Below are 25229 nucleotides of genomic sequence, written 5' to 3' on the forward strand. Positions count from 1 at the left end.
GGGAAATCCTTCGTATTCGAATTCGTAAACACGAAATATGAATTAAAATTTATTTCATATCGCACAAAACACGGTCGCATAAAGGTGAAAAACGCAATGGCTTTTCGCTCTGAATCACGTGCAAACGTGTGACGGGATGGAACATCACGTGATCGCTCTGAGCGAATCAGCGAGCTCTGGCACCGCCTGAGATTAGCGGGAACTTCGCTGAAATGCGCTGACGTAAATATGAATAAAAAATATGGATCTCGTCAAATATGGTCTCAGCCATGTTCGTCCCAGGCTCAATGGCCATGTCTATGCCAAATATCAAGCACGTGGGCCTCTCCGTTTCGGAGTCTATCGGTAACATTACACACACACACACACACACACACACACACGCACACACAAACTGTGTTTTATATATATATAGATGACATACGACTCAAATGTACCTTTGACCCTTTCGCCTACTGATACCCTTTAGACCTTGGAAGACCCTTTGACACTTGAGACCCAACATACCCAGATGACCTAAATGTCCGTAATAATCCAAAATCCCCAAGGACCCAAAAAGTCCTTGAAGACCCAAAAGACCTAAAAGTCCTTAATGACCCAAAATCCCCAAGGACCCAAAAGTCCTTTATGACCAAAAATACTCAAAAGTCCCCAAGGACACAAACGTTATTGATGACCCAAAAGACCTTGATGACCCAAAAGTCCTCAATGACCCAAAAAGTCATTGAAGACCCAAAAGTCCCTGAGAACCCAAAAGACCCAGAAGTTCCAAAAGTTATTTGACCCAAAAGTCCCCAAGGAACCAAAATACCCAAAACTCCAAGGATCCAAAAACCCCTTGATGACCGAAAAGACCAAGAGGTGCCAAAACACCCCTCCTCCCGCCCCCCCCCCCCCCCCCGAGTCCAGCAGGCAGGTATGCTACAAGGCCGTGAAGACCATTGAAAATTTGGTACAACGGACCAACGGGACCTTTACTATAAACGGATGAGTTGCGTGCACATACTTTTTGACTATTAATTAATGACGTACTATTCAAATGTACCTTTAACCCCTTCGACAGCTGAGACCCTTTAGAGCTTGGAAAACCCTTTAACACTTGAGACCCAAAGTCCTTAATGACCCCAAAGACTCAAAAGTCCCCGAGGACCCAAAAGTTATTGGTGACCCAAAAGACCCCAAGAAACCAAAAAAGCTTGACTAACCAAAAGTCCCCAAGGACCGAAAAGACCCAGAAGTCCCCAAAGACCAAAAAGACCCAGATGACCCAAAAGTTCCCAAAGCCCAAAAGACCCCCCAAAAAAACCAGACAACCCAAAAGTCCTTGATGACCGAAAGTCCCTGAACATCCAAAAGTCCCCAAGTAACCAAAAGTCCCAGAGGACCCAAAAAGGTCTTGATGACAAAAAAGACCCCAAAAACGCAGATGACCCAAAATAACCAGATCATCCAAAAGTCCCTGATGACCGAAATTACACAAAAGTTGGTGGTTAAATTCAGTTCCCGGATATGTAAACCCCATAAAAATTTCAAGTCAATCGGATGAAAATTGAGGATTTTAGAAATTTGGAAAAAAGTTGACTTTGGCCGATGTTAACCCTTTGACATCAAAAATATAAAGGATTTTGTCGGACCACGAACTCTAACATTTGGTGAAGTTTTGTGATGGTCGGTTTAAAATTGTGACTAGTAGGCAAGTATAAGTTACCGGACAGACAAACACTCAAATGAAAAATCACTCGTAGAGTGACATTTGGTAAAACAGAACAAAGTAGATTGCCACTCAGTACAGCATCCATTTGACCGAAAAAATAATTTGTAGTAGAATTCAGTGACCTGATATGCAAATCGTCTTCAAAGTTTAAGTTAATCGGATGAAAATTGAGGATTTTAGAAATTTGAAATTGTTGAGCTTTGGCCTTTGTTGACCTCGTAACCTATGTTGATCAAAAAAAATAGTTGGTGGTTAAATTCAGTCAGCTGATATGTAAATCCCATTCAAATTTCAAGTCAATCAGATGAAAATTGGGAATCTTAGAAATTCGGAAAAAAGTGGTTGACCTTTGGCCAACGCTGATCTCAAAAATAGTTGGTGGTTGAATTCAGTCAGCTGATATGTAAATCCTCTTCAAATTTTAAGTCAATTGGATGAAAATTGAGGATTTTAGAAATTCCAAAAAAGTGGTTGACCTTTGGCCTACGTTGACCTTTTGACCTCTAAAATATATAGCATTTCGTTGGACCACAAACTCCACAATTTGAAGTTTTGTGAAGATCGGTTTAAAATTGTGACCTATAGGCAAGTATAAGTGAGTGGACATACAAACACACAAACCGGGGTGATGAACATGTTTGCAAAATTTTTTTTTGTTTTTGCCAAGTTACAAACACAAACATACAAACACAAACATACAAACACACAAACATACAAACACACAAACAAACAAACACACAAACGAGAGTGATCAACGTACTTGGGGGAAAAAAAATTGCCAAGTAACAATCGGACGCAAATGCAATACCCTCTCCTCTGGCAGTGGTAATAACACAGCCAGTGCATTTGTGCTTTGAGTACCTCTCTTTATTGAGAAACCCTTCACAAATTCAAGTTTCATGAAAAACATCGGCAGAAGTCTTCTGATAAACAATTTTAAAACAGGTGTGTTCTCCCCATATCACACATGACAATGAAACATGAACCACAGCAAAGTGAGTAAAAATTGATGTTCAAACTGCCATGGAAAAATGCCATCTGAGCACAACCAAAAGGGACAAGAAAAACAACTAAATCAGAGACAAAACAAAATTCCTAAACACTGGTCACAATCAAAAACCTCAAATGGAACGTTCCTGGATACATGGGCAAAGACGGATAAGAATTACAAACTGGCAAGCAAAGGAAGGCCCTGAAAGAAACACAATGAGATTCAGTTATGTTACCATTTGAGTTTTTGGCATCAATTTTTATCAACAATTCTCCATTATGAGAATATGGAGAACCAGATTAATACATTTTACATCTTTTTTTAAGCTGTCATTTTCTTGAAACCTAGTTTGAGGACATGGTTGTTGTTAGCATTTTGAGAATCTTGTTGTCTTCTGACACCAATTTGCAGTCATTTTTGTGGACGTTCTGGTGACAGCCAGACATATGCGATTCATCGAGGAGTTCAAGGTGCTGGGTGGTTGTCAGGGGTTACAGATGGTATTCTGAGAAGTTGTGTTGATAAGGTGTATGTCCAAACTGCCTTGCCTACTGCTGAGGATCACTTACAAAGGTGGAACGTCCAACGTGCGACGCATGGGTAATGCGATGTGAATTTAACAAACCTTTATCAGAAAAACTTTTCCCAGTCAGAGCACTTTTGATGCAGCACTCCAGCGTGGGTTGCACTATGGATGTTCAAGCTCCGTTTAGAAATAAAATCCTTGTCACAAATAGAACATTTGTAAGGACACTCTCATTGGTTGTTATCTCCATATGTGGGTTTTCAAATGTGGGAGGCAGTTCTCCCAGAACTCAAAATATCCACCTCCTTTTTCAGTAAATTATCATTATTCATGAACCAGTTTGTGAAACTTGATTCTCATAGTTTTGTTCCAAGGGGTCGTTTTAGAATCCTCAATGAACCTCTGACAGCCTCCACCTGTAGCTTGTTTGTCGTGATATTCCCCGGAATGCTTTTACGTACTCAGTTAGGGTTTTCTTGATCATCCGGATTCCCTGTTGCTCCGAATGTCACTGGTACAATTGCAGGTTTCTTCAATTTCAAAATCCTTTTAACCTCATTTTTCATATCCTGGTATTTCAGATTTCAGCTCTCCTGTATGGATCTTCATATGCGTTTTCAAACTTCTGCTCTGAGAAAAACCTTTGTCACATCTCAAACATTTGTGAGGTCGCTCTCCTGTATGGATCCTCATATGCCTTTTGAAATTGCTGCGAACAGAGAAACCTTTATCACATATCGAACATTTGTGAGGTCGCTCTCCTGTATGGATCCTCATATGCCTTTTGAAATTGCTTTTGTGAGAGAAACCTTTATCACATATTGAGCATTTGTAAGAACGCTCTCCTGTATGGATCCTCATATGTGTTTTCAAATGTTTGTTTTGAGAGAAATCTTTATCACATATCGAGCATTTGTGAGGTCGCTCTGCTGTATGGATCGTCACATGTAATTTCAAACTGTCTTTTCGAGAGAAACCTTTATCACATATTGAGCATTTGTAAGAACGCTCTCCTGTATGGATCCTCATATGTGTTTTCAAATGTTTGTTTTGAGAGAAATCTTTATCACATATCGAGCATTTGTAAGGACGCTCTCCTGTATGGATCCTCATATGTGATTTCAAATGGCTGCTATGAGAGAAATCTTTATCACATATCGAGCATTTGAAAGGACGCTCTCCTGTGTGGATCCTCATATGTAATTTCAAACTGTTGTTATTAGAGAAACCTCTATCACATATCGAGCATTTGTAAGGACGCTCTCCTGTATGGATCCTCATATGCCTTTTCAAATAGCCTTTATGAGAGAAACCTTTATCACATATCGAGCAATTCTCAGGACGCTCTCCTGTATTAATCTTCATGTGTGGTTTCAAATTGCTTTTTGTCAAGAAACCTTCATCACAGACAGATAACTTGTGGGGGCATTCTGCAGTATGGGTCCTCATGTGTGTCTTGATTTCACTTGTTGAAGAAAAATCCATTCTGCACACATTACACTTGCAATGTATTCGCCTTTCTGGATCCTTCTTGTGTTTGTTTATTTTCATATTGATCTTTGTGTTGCGAGGCCTAGACATGCACCTGTATTTTATGGAAAGTGAGTCTTGATGTCGTGATTGTTTTTTAAAAAAAGGCTTCTTCCTCACTGTCAAGCTGTGACTGGACCTTATTTGTCCCAAAATACTTCTGGATTGTTCTGCAGAAACAAAGAAGGCAACATTTTATTTATTTTGTAAAAATCAAAAGGCAAAATATTTAACACATTTCCGAAAATTATATATTTTCTCAACACAAAAGATCGTATGTTAATTTTTTCGTTTCCACTCACCAGTTGCAAAACAGGAAGCACTTCCGTTTGTCATGTGAATATCATCTGAACCTTCCATTGCAGAAGCAAATTTTGAATCTTCTGTGACAGATCGTTGTTGTGTTGTAAGGACGCTCTCCTGTATGGATCCTCATATGTGATTTCAAATGGCTGCTTTGTTCTTCACAGAGCGTTCTTCTTCTCGTTCACGAGAGCGTTCTTCACAGACAACAATCGTTGTTGTGTTGTCTCCCTTCCACATTAACAGGATAAACATCACCTGTGTACAAATCAGCATCAGCCTTTTGCAAGGAAATGAAATCGAGAACCATATTGAGAGTTCATAGAACATGTTATGCTATGGAATGTATAGTTAAATTTAAATATAATATTGAAGTTAAAGATTGTTAAAAATAATAATTCTGGATGTTAAGCGCTATTGAAGCAGTCTTCGACATCACCCTTATTCACCACCCAATTTAACATGTTCAAGTACTGCTAAACTGGAGGTTAGTGGAAGTAACAAGAAGGTGATTTGTGTTCAGCAGTGTTCAATAATTTAATTCAACTTAAATAAAATAACGATTGTAACATTCATCCAAAAATTTCAGGAATTTACTGGCGTTAAAAAATTCTCAAAATTTCCTTTCACAAAGCTCGAAACAAGTGTGTGTCTACCCTCAGAAGAGCCACGAACAACATATATCTACTCTCAATTCTGCACTCTCAAACCTGTCTCCCTACTCCAAATCCTGGTGGCGTCTGGTCAAATCTGTTTCTGGTGTTTGTTCCCCCTCCATCCCCTCCCTTACCTCAAACGTCTGCAGAGCTGACTCCGCACGTGAAAAAGCTGAATGCCTCAACTCTGTGTTTGCCTCAAAATCGTGTCCCAAACCCATCCCTCTCTGTACCCACCGTACCCATTCGTACCCGCTGCTACTGGACTCTGTGCCCTTCTCTCCCAAAAAGGTGAAGAAGTTTCTGTCAATCCTCAACTCTGATTCTGCAACTGGAGCAGACAGCATCAGCCCTGGTGTCCCAAAATCCTGTTCAGCTGCACTATCTGTTCTCTTCACCCTCTCTTTTGCTCAAGGTAATCTGCCATCTGCTTGGAAATCAGCCAACGTTACCGCTTTACAAGAAAAAGTGCAAAAACAAATCCTTGCAACTACAGACCAATGAGCCTGCTCCCAATCATCAGCAAGGTCATGCAATGGCTTAATCTCTGATCATCATTTTGGTTTCAGACCTGGTCACTCTACTCTGGACATGCTGCTACTGCTTTCTCAGCAATGGATGGACGTCCTCAATGCCAAACAGGAAATTAGAGCTGTCTCCCTTGACATATCACGTGCCTTCGATACGGTCTGGCACCCCGCTCTGCTCACCAAACTCTCCTCTGTTGGTATCCATGGAAATCTCCACGCATGGCTGGCGGACTTCCTCTCTAGTCGTAGTCAACGTGTGGCCCTGAATGGGTTTCTCTCATCTCCTCTTCCTGTTCAGGCTGGAGTTCCCTAAGGCAGTGTTCTGGGCCCTGTGCTTTTTCTGGTCTTCATCAATGATCTCTCCGACTCTCTTGAAAATCCTCTCTATCTCTTTGCTGATGACTCGACTCTGTCGCTCCATTCGTCATCCTTCAGATCGGCAGTCTGCAGCCTCCTCACTCTCTGCAGACCTGGACAAAATCACAGACTGGGCAAACAAGTGGAACATGTCTTTCAATCCTGACAAATCTCACACTCTTACGATGTCTCTCCGAAAAGACCGACTGGACAACCCTCCCATCTACTTTCTGAATAATCCTCTCCAAGAAGTTCTGTCACTCAAACTTTTGGGTCTCACTATCTGCCATGATCTTTCCTGGGAAAACCACATTTCAAATCTGGCCTCCAAAGCCAGTCGCTGACTGGGCATCCTCCGTCGTGCGAAGTCCTTCCTTGGCACACCTGAGCTCCTCACCACGTACAAGGCTTTCATCCACAGCTCAATGGAATACTGCTCTCCCCTCTGGGCTGGTGATCCTGCCTCGCACCTAGCTCGTCTTCACGCTGTTGAAAGCAAAGCATTCAGAATCATTGGAATCTCCCGCGATGAAGCTAACTCCAAGGGCCTCTCACTCACTCACCGCAGGCAGGTTGGTGGTCTTTCCATCTTCTACCGACTCCTCTCTGGCCTTGCCCCCCCCCCCCCCCCCCAGCTCTCTCTGGGCTCTGTCTCGCAAATATTCCTACAGGTCGCACAAGATCTGCCTGCAACCCTCTTATGGTTAAACTGCCAAAATCAAGACTCTCTGCTCACCTTCACTCCTTCATTCCTCTTTTCTCCCACCTCCGGAACAAACTCCCTCACTCTCTTCAATCCCACTCCACCCTCCAGGTCTTTAAAACAGCTGTTCCCCACCATCTCTTATCTTCCCCCATCCAAAACCTTGATCTTTTCTATCCCCGATAATTTCACCCCAATTCCACTTTTTGAAATACCAACTTCTGTCCTGGAAGTCCTTGGTGTCCTTGTGTTTTATGCTTCTCCCACCCGCCATTCCCACGCCTCCTCCCCCCAAGCCCTCTCCCTCCCACACATCTCCCTGCTCTTAAATGTTGTGTGCTATCAAGTGTTTGTGTGCTTCCCATTCTCTTGTCTTCCGCTCCCTCTTTTTATATATTTTGTTTGTCTGCTTGATTTGTTTGTGAAGTAAATGTCAGCTCTTTCACGAGCCTCGATTCAGTATACAAAAAAAAAAAAAAAAAATTTTTTTATAGATGTCACAACAACAATATCATGTTTTCTGTTATATTATGTTTTTACTTTGTTTCAACAATTCATCCTATAATCATGTCATTGTATAGGCCAGTATGTAGTAGAGGCCAGTGGCATAATGTATTCCAACTCAGTCCTCAGTGTCATGATCATCCATATCTATTATTGGTGGCGAATTCAAGCACGATGTTCCGTGGCATTCTCCACAGGCTGAGGAGCAGTCAATGCCATGCTTTCTGCAACTACAGTTCATGCTGCTGCAGCCTGATGTGCAGTTGCATTTGATCATCATCAACAGTTTTCATCTCGATCAACCGTGCAATGTGCTAATGTTGTGATCCACATTCTCAGCTGAATACTGCACAAATTGGTCTTCCGACGTGAGTGTTGCATTATTTGGTGTAACAGCAGCACTTCGCTCAAACTTTTTGGCCCCGGTATATGAGCTGCAGAAACCATGCTGGTGCAGGGAGTCGAGAAGAAATCTTGAACCAAAATGGTGGTGCATCTGTACGGCTAAGCCCAGTTGGAGCCGTGGCACAATCACTCTTGGCCTTGCAGCTTGGACAATGGCATGACCTAAAGAAGGCTGTTTCTTGCTGTGAAAACGCTGTGCTGTGAAAACGCTGTGTTGCTGTGCTGTGAAAACGTATATTAAGCCCAGTTAAAATTTCTTAAAATAGGCCCTAAGCTAGCACATCGTATAGTTACTTCCTTAAGCTTCTTGTGACATTTATTGTATGTACAGGGGGCTGCAAAAGTAGGTATACAGTAAGGATTATACCAGTATTACCAGTATTATAATAGTGGTGCTAGGATTCATTTAATACTAGAATTCATTGATACATTTAATACTGATACCTGGTTTATTAGAGGATGACTCGGATCGGCGTTTACAATTTTGCGAAGCCATCCTGAACGAGGAACGAGAGGGTGACAGCATTCTGCGCAAAATCGTGTGGTCCGATGAAGCAAACTTTAAGCTATCGGGTGCCGTTAATCAGCACAATTGTGTGTACTACCAACTGAAAACCCTAAGGTCACGATTGAGCAACAGCTCAATCAACCTGGGGTGACAGTGTGGGCTGGCCTGTCCTGCAAAGGTATCGTTGGACCTATCATTCTGCACAGGACTGTTGATCAACACGTGTATCTGAACATGCTGACGGATACAATCATACCACAGGTATGCGAACAACAGCAGCAGGACGACTTCTACTTTCAGCAGGATGGGGCGCCACCGCACTTCGCACTCACTGTGCGTGCGCTACTTGACAAAGAATTTCCCAACAGGTGGATTGGACGTCGGGGAGCCGTTGACTGGCCACCACGTTCGCCGGATCTCACCCCGATGGACTTCTTTTTCTGGGGATGTGTAAAAGACATGGTTTTCGCACGCAAGCCACGTTCTGTTGATGCCATGATTCAGTTCATACGGGAGGCTTGCCAGGAAATTGATGCTGATAAAGACATTTGTGCCAGAGTGTGCACGGGTGTCCACACTCGACTATTGGAGTGTGTGAATAAATATAAACATAATATATGAATGTGAATGTGTGAATGTGTGAAGCAGTGTGTGAATGCTGGGGGCAAACAGTTTGAACATTTGAGGGATTAATATTGTTGCGGATATGGGATTTACATCCATCCATATCCGCTTGTAAATATTCCCCTATTTCCTCAATACTTCCCAACTATCCCCAATCCCCCATTCCCTAGTCCCATTTTCTGTAAACAACACTCTGTAGACCCGACCTCCCCCTATTTCCCCCCATTAAATGTCGCATCCAGGTCCACCGCATCTCACGTAGACAACTATAGGACATCTTGCTAGTTATTCTTAGTCTATGTCAGTTAAGGATTCGTTTCCATTAATTCTGACCCTTTGTTGCACCAGAATGTGATTGTATGGCACCGTTAGGAAGTTTAGGACCTCCCAATACCTCCCCGCAGCTCTTCCTCACGGTTCAGAAACAACAACAACAACAACAACAACAACAACAACAACAACAACAACAACAACAACAACAACAGCAGCGGCGAGCGCGGGGAGTGCGCGTCCTCACTCCGACTTGGTTGGTAGGGGGTGTTGGGAGGGCACCAGGCCTTTCCAACGAGCCGCCATCGAACATGTGCTCGACGGGGTTACCAAATAGGGGCTCCTTGTCAGCTCCTCGTCAAGGGCGGAGCCCGGTAACCCCCGCACCCAATGGGAGCGGCGGACCGGTCCCATCTGGGGCGGAGCCAACCAGCCGAGGGCGTGTGACTCCCCGCTGAGCATGCGCAGGAAGAGGGAGGTGACGTCAGATGCGCGCTGAGCTTGGAGAAGAAAGACGCCACCTCCGAGCGCTGTGAGGCCTCCCTGCATCTTTTGGACCGTGCTTGATCCTGTCCCCGAGCCAAGGTGCACCTTGTGCTATCAACCGACCTGTCCTTCCCTGCCATCAATCCCTGTGTAAGTCAGCCTTGTTCCATTTGTCTGTGGTCTGTCTGGGATAGATAAGATTGTATCTAAGTGCCTATCTCTTCTGTGTCTTTTACCTCACTCTACCTTATAATCTACCCCTTTTCTCCACCACTAATTGTATCCTCCTCCGGAGGTCTTGAGAACTCTACCCCTTGCGTCGTTTCATTTATCCCAGTCGTTGTGTCCTTTCCATCATTGATTTAGCGTAGCGCGATTTGGCCAACGTTCGAGTGGAATCGGGTGAGTTGGGGGTAATCGGGTAAACTGTACGAACACGGCGGCCATTCCGCTCGGTCAAGCAACATCTTTAGCCGTGTCCGTAACAATTGGTGTCAGGAAGTGAGATTGGACCCGAAGCGCGCTTCACGCGCTCGAAATTATTAACTGTGAAATTTGTATTGTTTTAAAATAAAAACCCGAATTTTGAAAGTCGCGCTATGGCAGATCAAGACGGCTGGGTTCCGGTAGCGGAGAGTGAGGCAGGGTCGATCCAGGACCAAATTGAGGGACATGAGGAGAGCGAAACAGTGAGGGCGGCAGGTTCGCAAAATGGCGTCCTCGCGCACGAGGTTACGGGCGCGCAAAATGGCGCCTCGCAGATGGCTACGGCGACCGCGCCCGTAGCAGCGCCTCTGGTAGATTTGAACCTTTTTTTAATACAAATGAAGGCCCTTATGGCCCAGAATAGCGAACGGTTAGAACAAAGGATGGGGTCCAATAGCGAGAAATTGAGGGAGGACATGGGGGCCAATAGCCAACGGTTAGAACAAAGGATGGGGGCCCAGATCGGAGGGTTAGGGAGTAGAATAGAGGGATTAGACAATAGATTAGGGGAAATACAGGAGGGGTTAACGGGGGTGGAAAATAGAATGGCTGCCCAGGAGAATCAGATAGAGGGAGTGAAAAATGGGTTAGAGGGGTTAGAAAACAGTATGGAAGGCAAATTGAGGGACATGAGGGACCAAGCAGAAAGGGAAGTTAAAAAAATGGGGCAGCAGATAGAGGGGGTCAGAATGGGGGTAGAAACTAAATTGGATGCTCACAGGGAGGAAATGGAGCAGATGAGGGTGGCATCTGGGCAGGAGATGCAAGTGATGGGAGAGGAGATCAGAAGAGGTGTGAGTGAGGTCAGAGGAGTGCGCGAGGAGGTGAGGCACTGTAAGGAGCGCATGGAGAAGGAGGTGAGAAAGGGGACTGTAAAATTGCAAGGTGGTATAGAGGAGTTGACGCTGGGAGTAGAACAACTGACAGTGGGACAAAAGGAGTTGGGGGACCAGGTAAAGAAGAACACAGCGGTAATAGAGGGTTTAAAATCGACACAGAAGGAGATGAAAAACGACGTAGGGGTAATTAAAAAAGAGTGTCAGACGGTACATGAGGACCTGACGAGGAAAATGAACAAGGTGGTAGAGGTGATGGAGGTTAAAGAGCGGGAGGTGCGGGAGCACATATAAAAAAATAAGGTGGAGTTAGAGGAAGAACTTAAGGGGGCGCACGAGGAGATGAAGGAGGTGAAGCAGAAATTAGAAGAAGTGGAAGAAGGGGTGAGCGAAATTAAGAAGTGACGGAGAGAGGATAAGAAAGAGATAAAGGAGGAAGTAAAAGAATTGGTCCAAAGTCTGTGTTCGGATCGTGATGATGTGCTCATTAACCGGATGAGGGATTCGCAGGTGATGGAGGAGAAGCGAAGAGAAAGAGGACCCGGTGTAAGTGGTGACCAATATGGTCGTGCGTATGATGCGCCAGGTGATTTAATAAGCTTGGGGGTCGAGATGTACCCGGATGTTCGTGAGAGGCCAAGAGTGAGGTGTATGGCTGGTCCAGAGGGTATGGAACGAGGGTGCGAGCGAGAGGGTCCGGTGATGGGAGAGGTGCGAGGTGTGAGTGAGCAAGGTTGTGGTGGTATGGAATGGGTAGCAGGTTGCGGAAGTGTGACCCATGCATCGACACCAACAGGGGTAGTTTTTAGAGGGACAGGGGAGGCACGGGAGCCCCTTGGGGGTAATGTACTGTGGGGGCCCGGCCGGTTCGGCCCCGCGCTGATCCCGCAAGGGGCGACGCACAGGGTCCGGCAGGTGGGCAACGACTCACATACGAGGTGGTCCCACAAGGTCCCACTCGCGCCGTATGACGGTGGGTAAGGGTGGCATCCCTGCCACCCTTCCCATGAATGGGGGCGCAAATGCACTATAGATTATGGGGTTTATGGCAGTGAAAACTAGCCCGGGTGGGTTAGGATATTGTGTGTAGGGATCTAGCGAAGATGACATTAGGTAACGTTAAGGTTTAGATAGTGACTGATACCTGTAGTGGGGACGCAGGTAGATTAGAGTGGATGATAATGACGAGGGAGCGCAATAGCTTAAAGGGACGACTGGGAAGCGCAAGTTTCAGAGGGGAGTAGTTAGATGAGATGATGCTGTGTGAGAACTGGACAGGTGTGTGGAGCAGTGTATGAGTAGTGAGTGTTGTGGATTAGCGCAAATGCGCTTGGGGGAGAGAAGGGTGCAGGCGGCACCAAGTACGAGAGCACAGGTGTGCAAGTACAGGTGTGTGGAATACATGGAGTATTGGAATACATGGAGTATTGGAATGAGTGGTGTGGAGAGAGTTGGAGTAAGTGGTACGGAGTGGTGTGCATGGTGCGAAGGTGTGGATGGGGGAAGAGTGGACCCCTTTCACGAGTACCCGGGGCGGGTAGTGTAAGTGTTAGGTAGAGGGTATAGGTAAATTCTGGTTGGATATTGGCATTTGTGGTGCGGTTGCAGAATGGTATTGTGGATGGGTGCATTGGTGTGGTGAAATTGGCTGGTCGTGTGGCCTGTTAGTATGAGTGTGAATGGTTGGGCACTCCGCCACTGTTAGATGTCGGCCAGGTGAGGCCGCAGGTGGGCTCTGGGAGCCGTTAGTGTCAGTGGGTGCCTGAGGATCCCGGGTGTGGATCGGGCAGCCTGTGCCAGAGAGGGCACTGAGGGGGTGAGAGTGCGAGAGGGCCTTCCCCAATTAGTTAGGTTAGGGTGAGGAGCAGGTGAGCTCGGTAGGCAACAACAGTGGTGGAGGTGTGCAGGTGGGCGGACCAGCTGGGAGCGTCACACGACCCAGCCACCGAAATTGTGCGGGGGCACCGAGTGATGAATCGGGGGAGTGAGACCCCAACTTGAGAAGCACCACAGTTTGGTCAATGGGAATTGGTTTTTAGAACCCATAGTGTAAGTTGGCCAATGGATTGGCAGGGAAAGACCCCGGGTAATGTAAAGTTGTTAAAGTCATTTAGGAAATAGTTAGGATTGATGAACCTGTCGCACCATACGCAGCCACTTACCTGAGGTGATGATGATGACTCCACACCTGTGTTCCTTTGTTCTGTGTTGCAGGAAAGGAGAATTGCTGTGTGGATTTGTGAGACGCATCACGACGTGGATGAGACATTGGGGTGATTCCATCTCTCCCTCCTTAGGAGGGACTGATGATGAATTGGTGATGGCAAATTTTGATGTTGAGTTGGAGATGGCAAATTTTGATGAGAGTTGGAAATGGCAAATTTGATTGGTTAGGAGGGAGAGAAGATGAATTTGGTTTATGGGAGGAACGGGGAAGACAGTAGGGACGTTTGTTGATGTGTAAAGTAGATGTTTATGGGTAGTGTTGTGTTTTGTGGATACAGTAAGGGGTAAGGGAGGGGCAATGTAGGTTACCTGGTGGGGGGGGGGGGGCGTACGGTAGGAACGTACCTGTCTCACCTGGTTCCCATGTGCCCCCAGTGTGCATTACCTAGTATTGCGTGCACTTTTGCGCCCTTACCACCTTACTCACTTGTCTTATTTTGTCTCCCACCTCCGAGGATCTGGCTTTGGGGCAGAGAGAGAGGAGAGAGAGGTGCTGGCTCCGCAGTTGTGGGCCTGCACTTCCGCTGCTTGCTGCCTGGATCGATACACCATATGGACCGCAATTTTGGTGGCCGCCCACCATGGACCGCAGTTCTTTTGCGGGCAAGCACCACCCGTTGATGGACCTCTGGGTCAACGTGGCACACCTATGCCATACAGGTGAACCACTTTTAGTTGGCCCCCCTGACGGCCACAATTTAGAAATGGACGCGGTTGGCGCCTTTCTTTATTTTTAAAGAAGCCAGAAGGCCAAGTGCACTCCATGAAGGCAAGACCAGCGGCAGAACATCGGCCGGCTGCGACACCACCGGTGACCATGGACACTTAATTGTGCATTGTTACTGAACACTTTATTGGTGCACCGGATGGTGCTGACTGTGCGTGTGGGGTGGTGCTTTTGGTGCTTGGACGGGGTGCTCTGCACATTATTAAAGGCCGTATGGCCACAGGGCACTCGTGGGTTGGTGTATCGATGCTGGCATGCGTGCTCTCTCTATGCATAACATCTGCATGTGTTCCTCAAAGAACAGGTCCTGGATCGTAGTGTAAATATCAGTGTAGTCTTGTGTAAATGATGCTCCCTACCGGCTGTATGTTTAGTTTGAGGATGCTTTCCGCGATTCGGTTATCCTGTGGGTGTGTTTCTGTTAGGAGAAGGGTGCAACGTCGCAGGGGGACATATTTACTCATTTGTGAACATCTGTAAAACTGTCGCACTCAGGGTTGAGTTAATAGTAGAGGGAACTACATCTGAGTGCCACACTAAAGTAGGTAAAAATGTATCGGGTCGGGACGCCCCGAGGTAGAGAAGGGTGCAATGTTGCGGATATGGGATTTACATCCATCCATATCCGCTTGTAAATATTCCCCTATTTCCTCAATACTTCCCAACTATCCCCAATCCCCCATTCCCTAGTCCCATTTTCTGTAAACAACACTCTGTAGACCCGACCTCCCCCTATTTCCCCCCATTAAATGTCGCATCCAGGTCCACCGCATCTCACGTAGACAACTATAGGACATCTTGCTAGTTATTCTTAGTCTATGTCAGTTAAGGATTCGTTTCCATTAATTCTGACCCTTCGTTGCACCAGAATGTGATTGTATGGCACCGTTAGGAAGTTTAGGACCTCCCAATACCTCCCCGCAGCTCTTCCTCACGGTTCAGAAACAACAACAACAACAACAACAACAGCAGCGGCGAGCGCGGGGAGTGCGCGTCCTCACTCCGGCTTGGTTGGTAGGGGGTGTTGGGAGGGCACCAGTCCTTTCCAACGAGCCGCCATCGAACATGTGCTCGACGGGGTTACCAAATAGGGGCTCCTTGTCAGCTCCTCGTCAAGGGCGGAGCCCGGTAACCCCCGCACCCAATGGGAGCGGCGGACCGGTCCCATCTGGGGCGGAGCCAACCAGCCGAGGGCGTGTGACTCCCCGCTGAGCATGCGCAGGAGGAGGGAGGTGACGTCAGATGCGCGCTGAGCTTGGAGAAGAAAGACGCCACCTCCGAGCGCTGTGAGGCCTCCCTGCATCTTTTGGACCGTGCTTGATCCTGTCCCCGAGCCAAGGTGCACCTTGTGCTATCAACCGACCTGTCCTTCCCTGCCATCAATCCCTGTGTAAGTCAGCCTTGTTCCGTTTGTCTGTGGTCTGTCTGGGATAGATAAGATTGTATCTAAGTGCCTATCTCTTCTGTGTCTTTTACCTCACTCTACCTTGTAATCTACCCCTTTTCTCCACCACTAATTATATCCTCCTCCGGAGGTCTTGAGCACTGTACCCCTTGCGTCGTTTCATTTATCCCAGTCGTTGTGTCCTTTCCATCATTGATTTAGCGTAGCGCGATTTGGCCAACGTTCGAGTGGAATCGGGTGAGTTGGGGGTAATCGGGTAAACTGTACGAACACGGCGGCCATTCCGCTCGGTCAAGCAACATCTTTAGCCGTGTCCGTAACAATATGTTTATTATTGATATATGTTTATTAATGATATGTTATTATTGATATGCTTGCATAATATCAATAAAATACGTTTTGTGCGCACATTTTGTTTTTCATTACTGTATACCTACTTTTGCAGCCCCCTGTAGGTATTGGGGAGGACTGTCTGCTCTTCTCTTTTACCAAGTCTTACCAGGTACGGTACCTACTACACCTACCTACTACCAACTACCAACTACCTAACCTACTGATGCCATAGTGATGGGTAAAATAGTGGCAAGAGGCTTTGGCTTCGCTGGCTCACTGCGGCTTTGCAGTCGGGTACTAGTAGCCAGCGAAGCCGGTGTTGTGAATGAACGCGTACGTATTACGTTGAAAAGCCAGATTTTGCTGGATCCCTTGAGAATTTCTAAGCTTTGACGCACCAAATCGCTCAATGGAGGCCGCCATCTTGCGGATGCGGAAGTATGCATAAAGAAATTGCGAAAAAGTTCAATAGGAGTTTGTTTCAGCCATATTTGTTTGATTCACAATCTCATGCACCTCTAATTTGTAATTAAAATACTTTAAGACCAACCTCGTTCCCCGGGCCCACACGCGCCATGGTTATCTTCAACGAAAATCGTCACCAAACACCGGAACCAATGAGATTCGAGCATTTGAAAAACCAAATCGCTCCATGGAGGCCGCCATCTTCCGGATGCGGAAGTATGCATTAAAAAATTGCGAAAAAGTTCAATAGGAGTTTGTTTCAGCCATCTTTGTTTGATTCACAATCTCATGCACCTCTAATTTGTAATTAAAATACTTTAAGACCAACCTCGTTCCCCGGGCCCGCACGGGCTCTGGTTATCTTCAACGAAAATCGTCACCAAACACCACACCCAATGAGATTCGAGCATTTGAAAAAGTATTTCAAACAAGTACAGATACATTCAAAGTACACCGCCCCCATGCCAAATAATTAAATATGCTACAGCGCGGCATTGCCGGCGTGCCTCTGGCGCCCGGCAATACCGCAGTGCAGCTGAGCAAGACTGTATTTGGAGAGAGAGGTGCACAATAATTGATTGATTAATTGTATAATTAAAATCAATGAAAGATTATCACAAAATATTTTCTTAATCAATTGGCTAATAGCATAACTAAACCACTAGTGCTTCATCCAAAGATGTATCTTTTATAAATGTAATTAAATAAGTCATTAATAAAAAATTAAATAATTAATTGATTCATCAATAAATAATTAATCGATTAATCAATAAATAATTAATCGATTAAATGATTAATCAATAAATCAAAAATATCCTTGATCGCCACATCACTTGGTCACTGTCATGTCCAAATATTAGTTTCCCAGCTCAAAAGGTGCCTGAGATATTGGCCAAATGAGAAAGAAAATAAATAAATGATTAATCATTAAAAAATTTAATTATGAATCAATTCGGTCACAGAACACATAAACCACCACCATTTCATCAGAATCTGTAACTGAATGAATTTTTTTTTTTTAGTAATTAATCGAATAATTAAATAATTAATCGATTAATTGATTAATTAATAAATCAAAAATACCCTTTGCAGCCAAATCACCTGGTCATTGGCATGTCCAAAAATCAGCTTCCTAACTCAAACTCAAAAGGTGCCTGAGTTAATGGTCAGAAGAGAAAGGAAATTTGATTAATTAAATGAGTACTTAATTAATCGCTAATAATTAAATAACTCCTCAATTAATTGATTAATCAAAAAACAAAAAATACATTTTTTGACAAAGCACTTGCTCACTCTTGTGCCGAAATTTCAGCTTCGTAGCTCAAAGGATGGCTGAGATATCACCCGGACAAACAAGAAAACAAGAAAACAAGCAAGAAAGAAAGAAAACAAACAACCAGAGTGAAAACTGAGTACTCCCTTTCAGCGTGCGTCATTGCCGAGCCCCCTTCGGTGCCCGGCAATGACGATTTGCAATGTCTGGAGATGGCACAGGAAAGGTGCGGTGTACAAAAAGCTTATTACCGGTACCGCGTTTCGGAGGTTGAAAACGGCACCAAATATTCTAAAATTTATGAAGAATTATTTTTTAGAAATCTCGCGGCCGGTGGGGATAGTTTTTCAAGGCCAGAAATATCCGAAGTTGAGACGGAATTCACCGAAATAATCAAGAAGTAAATTTTATAAATTTCAATGTCATCCAGAATGCATATGGTATCATTTTGAACTAGGTACGTACGGTACCCACTCGCCTACCTACTACCAACTACCTCACCTACTGATGCCATAGTGATGGGTAAAATAGTGGCAAGAGGCTTTGGCTTCGCCGGCTCATTGAGGCTTTGCAGTCGGGTACTAGTAAACTGATAATCTTCGAACAAACTTCCTCAGATGAGATCCGATCACGTGAACCTTCGTCTCAGTTACAGCACAAGATTTACAAGATCACCCAGAAGCTCATCGTCATTGAATATTTGCCGTTTGCGCACAATGTTCTTCTTCCTTTTTTTAAGAAGATCGTTCATAACGTCAGCAATTTGTGTGCAACCGCGACATTAGTGGAAAAATAAAACAAAAGCTAAAGAATAACAAGCGTTACGCCTAGGTACCCCGTCGGGGAAGTGATGTGACGTGACGTTACGCCAGACATATAGTATATGGTGGCGGCCATCTTGGATTTTGACGTGGCGACCCAATTTTCAATAGCGTTCTTCCTTATGGCGAGATACACCCACACACCAAATTAGAAGTTGGTACTTCGCTTGTTTTTCAAGATATTCATCTCACAATGTTCGGACATACATGGCGGCAGCCATCTTGGATTTTGACATCGCGACACAATTTTCAATAACGTTCTTCCTTATGCCTCGATACACCTACACACCAGATTAGAAGTTGGTACTTCGCTTATTTTTCAAGATATTTCGCTCACAAGGTTCAGACATATATATATGGTGGCGGCCATCTTGGATTTTGACGTGGCGACCCAATTTTCAATAGCATTCTTCCTTATGCCTAAATACACCCAAACACCAGATTAGAAGTTGGTACTTCGCTTATTTTTCAAGATATGCAGGTTACAAGGTTCAGACTTACATGGCATCACTTACATGGCGGCGGCCATCTTGGATTTTGACATGGCGACCCAATTTTAAACAGCGTTCTTGCTTGTGCCTAGATACACCCACACACCAGATTAGACGTTGGTACTTCGCTTATTTTTCAAGATATTTCGCTCACAAGTTTCAGACATAAATGGCGGCGGCCATCTTGGATTTTGACGTGGCAACCCAATTTTCAATAGCCTTCTTCCTTATGCCTAGATACATCCACACACCAGATTAGAAGGTGGTACTTCGCTTATTTTTCAAGATATGCAGGTTACAAGGTTCAGACATACATGGCATCAGACATACATGGCGGCGGCCATCTTGGATTTTGACGTGGGTTGCACCCACACAACAAATTCGAATGCGGTCCTTCGCTTACGCACGCACGCATGCCCGCACGCATGGACGGACGGACACACGGACGGAGGGGAAAGCCATAGTCCCCCTTTCGCTCCGTTGTGGGAAATTTTTCAGGGACGGCTTCCGGGTTAGGAATGAACCACGTGTGAGTGAGCGCTGCTCTTTCCGCAATGGCAGATTAACGCACGTGCATAATGGTCACATGCTCATGGATCCCCAAATTAAATGACGTCATGCAATCAATGCAACCTGAGATCACGAGAGATGAGAGGTAACGCGAGACCAATCGTGGTCCACAATGTTTCGAGGTGAGACCGAGGGTGGGTCTCACTTTACCCACAAAACACATCACCTTGTGAGTGGTGATAAACACGGCGTAAAGGAAATGCTCGAGGAAAGAAAACATTGTCACATGATTAATCGATTTAAAAAAACGTTTTCCCCTGATGTTTAACTGGACGGGACTTTTATAAAATTAAGGGGTGAAGTTAGACAGTTAGTATTGGTAAAAAAGCAGGTAAAGTGTAATAATGAATAACTCATTGAATATATTCAAATGCAACAATAATCACATGAAAATTTTATAATTGCTATTGTTAATACATATCGATATTGTTTATCAAATGCACATTATAACATACTCGTGGGGTCACCCGTGGGAATCCCACGGGCATGGACGTGTGTGACATTTGGACATCTTGATTTAGATGCTGCACATTGAATTTTACAAAATGGTTACTGGCAATTCATCAGATCCAGAAATGGTGTAATGAACACAATTTATTTATTTCACATAATTTGTGACACCTCACCCCTCTCCACCGACCACTCTCCTCACACTCCCCTCCAATACCTCCTCACACTCCCCTCCAATACCTCCTCACACTCCTCTCCAATACTTCCACACACTCCTCTCCAATCCCTCACACTCCTCTCCAATCCATCACACTCCTCTCCAATCCCTCACACTCCTCTCCAATCCCTCACACTCCTCTCCAATCCCTCACACTCCTCTCCAATCCCTCACACTCCTCTCCAATCCCTCACACTCCTCTCCAATCCCTCACACTCCTCTCCAATCCCTCACACTCCTCTCCAATCCCTCACACTCCTCTCCAATCCCTCACACTCCTCTCCAATCGCTCACACTCCTCTCCAATCGCTCACACTCCTCTCCAATCCCTCACACTCCGCTCCAATCCCTCACACTCCGCTCCAATCCCTCACACTCCTCTCCAATCCCTCACACTCCCCTCCATTTGTGCCTCACTCTCCTCTCCAATCGCTCAATCCCTCACTCTCCAATCGCTCAATCCCTCACACTCCTCTCCAATCCCTCACACTCCTCTCCAATCCCTCACACTCCTCTGCAACCCCTCGCTCCTCTCCAACCCCTCGCTCCTTTCCAACCCCTCGCTCCTCTCCAACCCCTCGCTCCTCTCCAACCCCTCGCTCCTCTCCAACCCCTCGCTCTCTCCAACCCCTCCCTCCTCACCAACCCCTCGCTCCTCTCCAACCCCTCGCTCCTCTTCAACCCCTAGCTCCTCTCCAACCCCCACTCCTCTCCAACCCCTCGCTCCTCTCCAACCCCTCGCTCCTCTCCAACCCCTCGCTGGAATGAATGCCAGTTTAAACAGGATTACCTTTACTTCCGTATAATAATGATGAATGAAATAATAACGAAGAAATATCTGTCTGCAATTTCCCGTCTGTGGCGACACGTGAACGAAGCTATGCCCCTCTCTCCACATTATTGTGACGACATATAAATTAAATATTTAATCGTGACGATTGTCATCAAATGGAAAAGTCTGCTACGAATTATTAATATATCTCGCCATTTTCCCGTCTGTTATTTTAGGCAGTGTATGACCGACCATGCCGCGATTTTTAAAAAATATATCTCGGCAATTTCCCGTGTGTGCGTGAATGTTCTCAATTATTTCTGACACCGAGTCTAAAACCATCGATAAAAATTAAATGAGATAGTGAATTCGAGACAAAATCGTGAGGGTGACTCAATGAATGGGCTTCATGTTACAGGCCTTTGAGAAATCATTTCGTTTTATAAACGGAAACTTTCATGGGATTCTCTTCCCGTTTTTTTTCAACCGAGTCTAAAACTATGTTAGCGACTGTTAAAAATGAAATGATATATCGAATTAGAGTTGAAATAAACCTGTGTGAGAGAGAAAGACAGCACGGGCCGAACTAAACAGGCCTCAAAGCCATTCGAGTTAATAAAATGGTGGATATTTGTTTACATGAAGCCTCTCCAAGAATGGGTGGAGCCACTCTGCAGACGGAGTAAGCTGCACCCCCGGGCAGACAGAGTCACCGTAGCCTATTATAATATGGACTAGCGTGACTCGGCGCGCTCCGTGCACCTCAGCACAATTCGTTTCAGAGGGATAGGCATCTTTGACCATTTTGGTGTCTTTTGGGCCTTCAGGGGCTTTTAGGTCTTAAGGGTATTTTGGTTCCTCTGGATCTTTAATGGTCTTTGGGGTCTTCAGGGTGTTTTGGGTCTTTGGGGGTGTTTTGGGTTTTTGGGGTCTTCCTTTGGGAAGGACTTCGCACGACGGAGGATGCCCAGTCGGCGACTGGCTTTGGAGGCCAGCTTGGAAATGTGGTTTTCCCAAGAAAGATCATGGCAGATAGTGAGACCCAAAAGCTTGAACGACAGAACTTCTTGGAGAGGATTGTTGAGAAAGTAGATGGGAGGGTTTTCCAGTCGGTCTTTTCGGAGAGACATAGTAAGAGTGTGAGATTTGTCAGGATTGAAAGACATGTTCCACTTGTTTGACCAGTCTGTGATTTTGTCCAGGTATGCAGAGAGCGAGGAGGCTGCAGGCTGCCGATCTGAGGAATGAGGAATGGAGCGGCAGAGAGTGGAGTCCGCAGCAAAGAGATAGAGTGGATTTTCCAGAGAGTCGGAGAGATCATTGATGAAGACCAGAAAAAGCAAAGGGCCCAGAACACTACCTTGGGGAACTCCAGCCAGAACAGGAAGGGGCAATGAGAGAAATCCATTCAGGGCCACACGTTGACTACGACCAGAGAGGAAGTCCGCAAGCCAAGCGTGGAGATTTCCATGGATACCATCGGAGGAGAGATTGGTGAGCAGAGCTGGGTGCCAGACCGTATCGAAGGCACGTGATATGTTGAGGGAGACAGCTCTGATTTCCTGTTTGGCATTGAGGATCTCCATCCATTGTTGAGACAGCAGAAGCAACATGTCCAGAGTAGAATGACCTGGTCTGAATCCAAATTGATGATAGGAGATCAAGCCATTGGAGAAGAGGAAGGATTTGATATCCGAAGCAATAATGGATTCCATGACTTTGCTGATAATTGGGAGCAGGCTGATTGGTCTGTAGTTGCAAGGATCTGTTTTTGCACCTTTTTTGTGTAAAGCGGTAATGTTGCTGATTTCCAAGATGCTGGCAGATTACCTTGAGCAAAAGAGAGGGTAAAAAGAACTGAGAGAGGGTGAGATAGAGCGGCAGAGCAGGATTTTAGGACCCATGGGCTGATGCCGTCTGGTCCAGTTGCAGAATCAGAGTCGAGGTTTGACAAAAACTTCTCCACCTTGTCAGGAGAGAAGGACACAGAGTCCAGGAGCAGTTGGGTTCGACTGGGTAAGGTGGGAACAGAGAGAGATGGGTTTGGGACACAAGATTTTGAGGCAAACATAGAGTTGAGGCATTCGGCTTTGTCACATGCGGTGTCAACTGTGTAGCCATTTGAGGTGAGGGAGAGGATGGAGGGGGAACAAACACCAGAAACGGATTTGACCAGACGCCACAAGGATTTGGAGGAAGGAGACAGGTTTGAGAGTTCATTCTTGACTGTGGAGAGATATTGCTTCCTGGCACTCTTGAGGGTAGACACACACTTGTTCCAAACTTGGTGGAAGGAACTGAGATTACCTTCAGTTGGATTTGCCTTCCAAGAGGCAAAGGCAAGTTGTTTCAGGGCAACTGCCTCTCCACAAGATGCAGTGCACCATGGATGGGAGGAAGGGTAAGACAACTGAAGACGAGATGGGATAAATCTGTGCATGAGAGAGAGCAGTTTGCTTTGGAAGAATTCCCAGGAAGAATTGATGTCAGAGGCAGTAGAGAAGAGAGACCAGTCCAGATGATTGATGGCTGCTTGCAGACCGTGCCAGTCGGCCTGAGTGAAATGTCAGACTCGTCGACGCTGAGGAGGCTCTCTGAGCATGGTCAGAGAGATGTCCACTTTAACAAGCACATAATCAGAAGAACCGATTGGAGCAGAAGAAGAGCAGCAGACATTTTCAGGGACGTTTGTCATAACCAAGTCTAGAAGAGAAGATACTCCATTGACTGAGATCCGGGTCGGGAAATTGACAGATTGTGTCAGTCCCAATGAGTCACAGAAGTCCTTTGCCGAGGTGCCATGGCTGGTGAGAGAGGAACCCACACCCAGCCAGCTGGCATGATGACAGTTGAAGTCACCACATATGAGGAAGAGAGAGTTGGGATGAGTTGATAGAAGTTGGTCCATGTTGTCAGATGGCGACATGTAAATGGAGTCATCACTGTTTGGAGGACGGTGCAGAACACATATGAACAAAAGGTGGGAGCGGAGAGGAAGCCGTAGCCAGAGGTACTCATGGGGGTGGGGTGGAGAAAGGGCAGTGCAAGGAGAGTGAGGAAGAGAGCTTTTGATAAAGATAGCAACCCCACCACCAGGACGAGGCTCAGTTCTGTCATACCGGAGGAGGGAGTAACCAGGAAGAGATATTAAGGAATCAGAGACATCTTGAAGGAGGAAAGTTTCTGTTTAGCAGATAAAGTCTGGATTGTCAGAAGCAACCTGAATGGAGAGATCAATCAGGTTTGAGCGAAGGCCCCGGATGTTTGAGGTCCATATCGTTAATGAGGAGAGAGGGGGAGCATCGGGTGTAGGAGAGGGGAGGGAGGGTAGGGGCAGATGAAGGATTGGTGGGGGAGGTAGGAAGATCAGTTAATAGCATGTCAGAGATTACAGAAGAGTTACAAGAAAGGGAAGGATGAGGATGAAAGGTTTGATGATGATGGGATGAAGCACAGTGAGGGGTTCTTTGAGGGGTGGCAGAGGAAAGTAGAAGGTTGGGGGAGGTGGAGGTATGAGATAGAAGGGAGATGAAGTCGGGAGGAGGCAGCTTTGAGAAGAGGATGGGAGGGGGGACATTTGGAGAGGGATGGTAGGGGAGGGGGGACATTTGGAGAGGGATGGTAGGGGGGGGGGAGATTTGAAGGGGAGGGGTTGGGGGGAGTTTAGAAGGGGAGGGGCAAGTGGGAAGATTTGGAGGGAGGGGCAAGGGGGGAGATTAGAAAGTGGATGATTAATGAAAGACAAACATTGATAACAAATTGGGTTTATTGTGATTTTCAAGTTAGCGATCCGTTTAAGAACGATGGATGAGGGGTGGAATGAATTTGAATTTAGAGCATGCAGTGATTTAGAATTATAAGAGATTGAATATTTTTTTGAAGTAGAATGAGTTGGAGAGGAAATTGAAAGGAGCCTTTTAAATAGGAAGAAAAACAGCGTGTTGTAATATACCACTGAATAAAACACTGCAGGGGAAAGCTTAAACATAATTAAACAGAACCGTGAAGAACAATCTAATATTCACAAAAAAACCAACGGGGAGAGGGAGC

The 25229-nt window shown here is 45.7% G+C and overlaps 1 protein-coding gene across 3 annotated transcripts in view; it reads right to left on the reverse strand.

The window, feature by feature from the left end:
• Positions 1-2559: 2559 nt before the first annotated feature.
• LOC144889593 (uncharacterized) overlaps positions 2560-25229 on the reverse strand; it is a 32719-nt gene continuing 10049 nt past the window's right edge. For 2 of the 3 annotated variants that reach the window (XM_078770411.1, XM_078770414.1), the window contains 2 exons: positions 5064-5322; positions 2560-4931 (listed from right to left, as the gene is read on the reverse strand). In XM_078770411.1, coding sequence (XP_078626537.1) covers positions 3787-4931; positions 5064-5121 — 1203 coding nt within the window. In that variant the 5' untranslated portion in view covers positions 5122-5322 and the 3' untranslated portion in view covers positions 2560-3786. Of the gene's footprint in view, positions 4932-5063; positions 5323-9059; positions 9168-25229 lie in introns of all 3 variants that reach the window. The other variant, XM_078770413.1, reaches the window with a different exon arrangement.

Source organism: Myxine glutinosa, chromosome 1, assembly GCF_964187855.1.
Source record: "Myxine glutinosa chromosome 1, kmMyxGlut1.1, whole genome shotgun sequence".
Classification (NCBI taxonomy): Eukaryota; Metazoa; Chordata; class Myxini; order Myxiniformes; family Myxinidae; genus Myxine; species Myxine glutinosa.